We start from the raw sequence: 7,646 nt of genomic DNA, 5'->3' as shown, positions 1-7,646 counted from the left end.
AAAAACAGATCAAACCGCTTTCCAGCATCAGAAAATGTCATCACTTCAAACAGAATTATGCTCAGGCACTCCACATACTGAACAGAGACAGCTAAAGCATTTCTGCAATCATATTGAATATCAAAATGAGCCTTGCTATTAACTGTGGTGCTTTCAGCATTGCATGCACCCTTGAACATAAGCCATTAGTATTGCTGACATGCTATCAGTTGTACTTTACACAACATGCAAAACCAACATTCTTGTTTCATATCACTGCCCTAACAGTCATCATTTACAGGCCTCCTTAGAGACCCAATTTTACTAAAGCTGGAAACATCCAGAAAATAAATATAACTGGTAAAACTATGCAGATTTACTATTAAAGGAATAACAAGGCAACAGAATATGTTAACACAAACACCTGAAAATGACAATTCATGCTAATAAGCACAACTCAAAAAATTATGAAGGTGTGTATTTGTTTTAAAGTAGAGGACAACTGATTTTACAGCTCTCAGAAAATGATCCTTCCATACTGGTTAGAAAATGTTTTGGTAAAATTTGGGTTGCTGTAGATTTAACTTTTATGACTGCTTTTGTTCTAGTAAATATAATATGTATTCTGGGCAGATTGGATACTAATCTGCCAAAAGAGTAAAACAAAGTTGTTATAATAAAGGCAGAAGAAAGCAACTCTAATTAAGTTGTCTCTCAAAGCAGCAACAGCAGGTTTAGGACAGAGTATCCCATGTTGAAGTCAAGAAAGAAGGAGCATATGACATTATTCAGTTTTCTTTGTTTTTCTTTGTACCAGGGTGCATTATTTACACAGAGATCTGAACATTTTAAAATCATATAAAATCCTTTCTTAAAACAATTTTAAAAGAACAAAAAAAGCTTAAAATTCACAAGCCTAGATCGGCAGCTCAATGCAGTTCTGAGGTACAACTGGAAAGGTAGGAACTTTCAAATGACTGAGTGCTAATTCTTTCTCAGTAAGAATATATGGAATCTAGACCCCCAAAGGTTACCACCACCAGAATAGAATTTAAGATTTGGTTTGGAGGTCTTGTAGTGCAGTTTTTTAAGTGTAAATCTCACAACCATTTCAGGCTGTGGGAAGCTCAGCAAAATTCTGCTTCAGACATTTCTTCAAGGATGGAAATAAGGTTATCCATTCCCCAGAGGTAGCCATCTTCACGGTTCCCCTCCACCCAAGGAATGGAGTGACTCAGGAATTGTCCCTCAGGTAAGGGTGTTGTTTTGCCAAAGTCAATCATCCACACTTTGGCTTGCTCTCTTCTGTCATGAACAAATAGGAGAGAACTTCCAATTACCTAGGGAAAAATTAAAAAATGGTTTCATTAGTTTGTATTCTTACGATATCAGAATTTAGTCATGTTAGACATAAACTAAAAAAAGAACCATAATTATATAAAGCACCATTTAGAACTACAACAAATGCAACTATAACAATAACATTGGTTTACTTAACCAAAAGAGAAATGTCACAAGCAAATGCCAGCTAAGTGAACACAATAACATAACACTGTGGCACATTCAAAGTAGCACAGTATAATCTATGTAAAACTGAAAAAGAAAAAAAGTAGTGGCCTTCATTATGCAATTCTAAAAAGTTCAAAAGAAAAATTCTTGCAGAGGAGCAAATACCATTGCAAGGTCCATTTGGATAGATTTGTTCTGCCATACTCTTGATAACTCTAAAATTAGGCAACTTCAGTACAGATAAAGTTATACAAGTTATCTCCTCTGTCCAGAGACAGAGAACTCTGCCCCTGGAAACATGCTGTAAAGAAAGCTTATTTAACATTGACAGTAATACTGACAGTTTGTGGCATTGTCTAGTTTTTAATGTGTTTTACATACTCAGTAAATACTATAGGCGATGGCATCTTAGCAACCTCTTCACCATTCTCATAGAGCTGGCATTCATAAGGTCATCTTCAGTCCAGTCAAGTACCCCAAACCATTCAAATGGAAAGTATATGGCAATGTGCACATTCCAGTAGAAACTATGGGGTGGTATATTCACAGTTAGCAGCTCAGCAGTTCATCTTTCCCTGCTCAGATAACAAACGTTGTGATACTCAGTGGTTGTTAGATTCTGAGTCAGGCATACTGTACATGGTAATGAAGTGTGTTAAAAAATAATGCACATGCTTAAGAACTGCCAATTCACACAGTTTAAACATCTGCCCAAATGAGTGCTTTAACACCCTATGCAACTACAGTTTCCCTAAAGGGATGTGAGGAATAATTTTTTGGCTCACCATTCATCCTAAATTATATAGCAAAAATATATCCCTAAAATTATATATACTAACTCCAAGGTCACACTACAGTAAAACAAGAACTGAAAAATGCGCTGATGGTTCAGACAATACAATACTATACAAAACATTGCTGGAAAACTCCCAATGACATTAAATACTTGCACTACAGCCTTTCAGGGAGTATAGCAGTAAAAACGTGTAGGGAAGCCTGCAGCTACATAGCACAAATATGTACACAAACGCAGACACACAATACACATTTCAACACGTATAGACACACACATGGACAAATACATGTACTTTGTACTAGACTATTCAGACATGATATCCTCCTACAGTAACATACACTGGTCACTTCAGACAGTGGTCGACACACACACACACACACACACACACACACACACACACACACACACACACACACACACACACACACACACACACACCTACTGACATATACTTTTGTATGAATGCATACACATACACACACAACACAACACAGCAACCTAGTGACAATTACTTTTGTATACTCACATGTGCACACACAGAGACCTGAGATTTACTTTTATATAAACACATGCACAGATCTGGGTTTTTCAATGTGGTGAATGAATGATAGGCTTTACACAAGTTGCATTCTTATGTATTCAGAATGAGGTGTCTTTTCAAGTGGTAAATAATGTGTTGATTCTGTGGGACTAGAATATTTTTCTGTTTGCTACTGAACATTATCTTTCTTCTCTCCTTCTCTCTCTCTCTCTCTCTCTCTCTCTCTCTCTGTATTTTACAGGGTTAAATAGAAGGTTACTGCTCAGAACCCAGTCAGATATGAGGTCAAGTTTCAAGCTGCTGCTTAACAGCTGATGGTGAGGGGTTGGACATATATCACCACAGCATATCATCTAATTGGAAGTTACAGCAGGTCAGCAGGTGTCTTACTTATAAAGCATAAGAACAGTATAAGATTATAATTAACTCTTGTGGACACAGTAGCATGGGGTGAAAGGGGCAGCTGAGGAGGCAAGGATCTGGCTTGGCACACCAGACTAAGAAAGCGGACCTTTGTTTTCTGCTCATCTGCACAGTTGAAGGTGTATAGGTGTAGATGCTGGGGACTAATCTTAGTGTAGAGTGCCACCTAGGATAGTGGAGGTTTTTTTGTTGTTCTTTCACTGAAGAGCTGAGGGGGGATGGGGAACCAGATTGGGGCTGGCACAAGTGCTAGATGAGCCAGATACAGCTCTGGTGGAATGGATCTATGGTTAATAGTCAAACGGACTAACCATCATCGAAATCTAATCATTGAACGTTCATCCATTGAATGAGCACTTCATCGAACCTGTGAGATGGGGAAGGTATCTAGTTGGCCAACACTTCTCCGTCTCACTTTTCCCCACTGTAGTGTGATCTTGAAGTTGGTATATATAGTTTAGAGGTGGGGAACAAAGCCCCCCACATGGGTGGGTTTGAAATACTGCCATTTGTGAGATGAGGAAGTATTGGCCAACAAGTTACTTTCCCCATCTCACAGATTTGATAAAGTGCTCATTCGATGGATGGATGTTTGGCGACTGGATTTCAATGATGTGCTGTTCGATGGTTAGTCTGTTCAATGATTAACCATAGACCCAGTAGAACACCTTGCACATGGCAGGAACAGAGAGGAATTCTGAAATTTTCACAAGAAACAGTCTAGTAGGCAAGTAATCTGTGAAGCAGTCAGCGGCTTTTGTGCAAAGGCCTAACAATACATTGAGAAGCAGTTTATGATCTGTTATATCAAATGCCTCACTTAGATGAATGACGCTCCTATGAAGTTGCTTTTGTCTAATATGATTAGAATGTCAACACTGAGGGTCCAGAGAGCATGTTACTGTTTTTATCCCTGCAGAAGCCATGTTGCTTTTGATAAGACTAAATAGGTTTTATATAACAGGAAATGTGGAACCAGATGAGGGAGGATGGAAATGACCTGGTAATCTATTAAGAGATGGAATTACAAGTTTGGGGAGAGATAAGATATGGTTTCAGGCCCAACCACAGTACTACTTCTGCCATCCTCAACTTCACCAACATAGTAAACCAATACAGAAATGAGGCCAATGTTGTTTCTTCACTTTTCCTTGACCTTTCCAAAGCATTTTACACAGTGTCCCACCAAAAGTTCCTTTCTCAATGTGCAACTCTAGGTCTCATTTACCCCTCCCTCTCCTGGTTTCACAGTTATTTATGCAGTCATCAGTGTGATGCACCTGCACACTGGCCCAGTAATCAAGGAGCCTCAATCCTCACCACTGGCAACAGCTTGGGGACGTACACATTGGGAGGATGACAAGTACACACACAGCAAAGTGCAATTTCCCTTAAGAACACACAGAGATCACAGTCATTCTGGGGCTGGTTTCTCCCTCTTTCCCCAGATCCCCAATAAGATTCCTCACTGGCACAGCTATAGGGTTAAAATCTCAGCTGAGGGGCCAAACCAAGCCCTCCAGCACCCTCTCTTTCCAACCAGTGCTTCGTGCCCCTGCCCAAGTAGCTGACACACACACACACTTTGAGATTTGATTTATATACAAACACACACACACCCCCTGGGGAAGGCTGGCACAGCTTTATTAGCTTTGCCCGCAATTTAAAAAAAAAAAATGGCCAGCAGCAAGAGACTAAAAAAAAATATATGTTTATTGTGGCAACACCAAAAAACACACAATCAGACCAGTTTCAGCAAACCTGCCTTCTTCAGTGATTAACAGACAAACCATATTGAATTAAATATATATTATTGGTCTTGGACATACCTCAAGGCTGTTACGTATATGTATGTCCGAACATTTTAGTGACATCCGGAACAAATGGACATCCAGTGCACTATAGAAACACACAATGATCCACACCACAGCTAGATTTAATTTTATTAGGGTGGCATGCCTTACATATAAGACTCTCCATACTCTGGAACAGACTGCCCATACATGTCAAGTAGAGCGCCTCCTTGGCCCTCTTCAAAAGGAACCTTGACGATTGGATGGGAGATAGGAAATTCACCCCGGGGGATCACATCAGTAGCCCTGCTAGACAGGGATCCAGGGAAGTAAATATTGTGGGAAGAAATATCCGGGGAATTATTTGGCTAGGCTTGTATGGGCCCTAGGGCCGATAGCCTAGTACCAACCTATGAACCTTTAATAAAAAAGAAAAAAGTTGGATAATTAGGCTGGGTGGATTGTTTACCCCTGACCTTAATGATCAGTTGCAATTTATTGTTGGGTTTCTGGCCTTATGGTGCTGTTGCTTTAAATGCTTAACTGATTAGGGTATATATTTAATTCAATATGGTTTGTCTGTTAATCATTGAAGAAGGCAGGTTTGCCGAAACCGGTCTAATTATGTGGTTTTTATGATGTTGCCACAATAAACATATAGTTTTTTTACTCTCTGGATGCTGGCCTTCTTTTTTTGAATTGCCGTTTATGCTTTTTGGCCCTGTGCACCAGCCATACTTGCAAGGGCTGCTTTGGACAGTTTTCTAGCTTTGCCCCCTTCTGCCCAGACTATAAGGTAGTTTCCACTGCCACCAACCTCTACTTATCAGCTACTATAAGACCCTTACAAAGGGTGTCCGATCCTACTATGTAATGTTACTGTTATCCAAAAGGTAGTCTGACCAAGACTTGCAAGGCTATTTAGGAGTGACCTGTACAGTGTCATCAAATATACATGCAAATACTCTTAAGAGCTTAAATATGTCTCACAAATATCAGCCACACAGATATGTTTAAATATATTTAATAATAAATAATAAAAGAACAAGACAATACTCAGTAAATCAACACAATAACTTCAAAGTTTAAAATCACAGGAAATATTTTAAAGCCATATTGCAGGATAGTCTCAAATAAATACAGAAAACATGTAAACTAAGCTTTACTATATTACTATCTATATCTTAAAGAGATACTATGCCCTAAATCTTACTTAACAGCAATGCAAGTGCAGATGATGGTGATAATGAGTGGATGTTCCTGCTAGGTCCAAGATAAAATACAAAATGCACAGTCTCTCTCTGAGAGAGTTCTTAAATTAATATCAAATATTATTGCTGGCTTAGCTTGGATGACATCACTGTCTGTCACCTGACTAAAGTTCCCAAACTAAACCACCCATTGTAGCATTTGACATCTTCTTGTAAAAATACATAGCCTTCAGATGTTTGCAGTTGCTAGAAGACAAAAAACAATAAACACTTACAAAACAATGCAGAAGACACCCTAGTTCTAGACATCCTGTCTCCTTGCTGCATTGAAACTAACATTTATAGCACAATTGTAAACAGTTTAATTTCAACTTGTTTTCTTGAAGTTTTACAAGTTAACTCTGCATGTTCCAGTTTGTACTATTAAAACAAACATTTGCACAGGTATATAGTTTATATACATTTCTGTTCTTTTCCAGTAGGGTACACTGTAGACACTTCCTTGAAGCTCAGTACTATACAAACCCTGTTCAACACACACTTCTGTACCAGTAGTTTAATATACACATAACATATAGTTGTAATACATTTGGTAACACAAGCAATTGCATTATGCTGATATTCGCAAATGACATATAACTATTTACAAAATTCCAGATAGCTGGGCTGGCAGTGTCTCCTTTTGTTGTATTTCTATACAAATCATGTTAATATTCTCAAATGACATATAATTATTTACAAAATTACAGCTAGCTGGGCTGGCAGTATTTCCCTTGTGTCACAGTCAGCAGCAACTAAATGGCAACAAAATCTTTCAGCATTTCAACCAATCTCTGTTGGTGTTCACCAAGGGTCAATACTCAGCCCCCTTCTATTTAACATTTTTATAAATAAACTTTCTACTACTACAAAACTTACCACTCCTGCACAATACCCCAGCGAATCAACCATTATCTGGTCTGCTCCATCCATAATAAAGTTACAGGAAATCACTCAAAAATCTTTCACTGACTTTGAAATATAGCTAAAAAATTCTAACTTGCTGCTTAATGCCATAAAAAAGGCTTATGTTATTTACTCCAAAACAACACCTTAACCAGAAACACGCATTTTACATGACCTCAAATAAAAACACAAAAATAGAAATTATAAGCCAAACTAAAATACTTGAAGTCATAATAGATGACAACCTCAAATTTGATCACCACCTACTTCATACCTTCAAGAAAACTCACCAAAAACTCAGCTCCTGTATAGGGCCAAACACTACCTGACACATCAAGCAAGGATTACCTTAGCAGCAACATATCTCCTTCCTTCTCTATTACATGCTTCCCCTTATTCATACAAATATCAGCACTATGTATAAAACTAAACTAGCCTCCTGCTACTAC

General features: G+C 38.3%; 1 protein-coding gene across 1 annotated transcript in view; it reads right to left on the bottom strand.

The window, feature by feature from the left end:
• Positions 1-441: 441 nt before the first annotated feature.
• ITPKB (inositol-trisphosphate 3-kinase B) overlaps positions 442-7,646 on the bottom strand; it is a 1,126,253-nt gene continuing 1,119,048 nt past the window's right edge. The window contains exon 8 of the mRNA XM_044059604.1: positions 442-1,319. Coding sequence (XP_043915539.1) covers positions 1,107-1,319 — 213 coding nt within the window. The 3' untranslated portion in view covers positions 442-1,106. The remainder of the gene's footprint in view (positions 1,320-7,646) is intronic.

Source organism: Protopterus annectens, chromosome 1.part2 (genome assembly GCF_019279795.1).
Source record: "Protopterus annectens isolate FY-2018-M chromosome 1.part2, PAN1.0, whole genome shotgun sequence".
NCBI lineage: Eukaryota > Metazoa > Chordata > Ceratodontiformes > Protopteridae > Protopterus > Protopterus annectens.
This window is presented reverse-complemented; position numbering and strand designations above follow the sequence as displayed.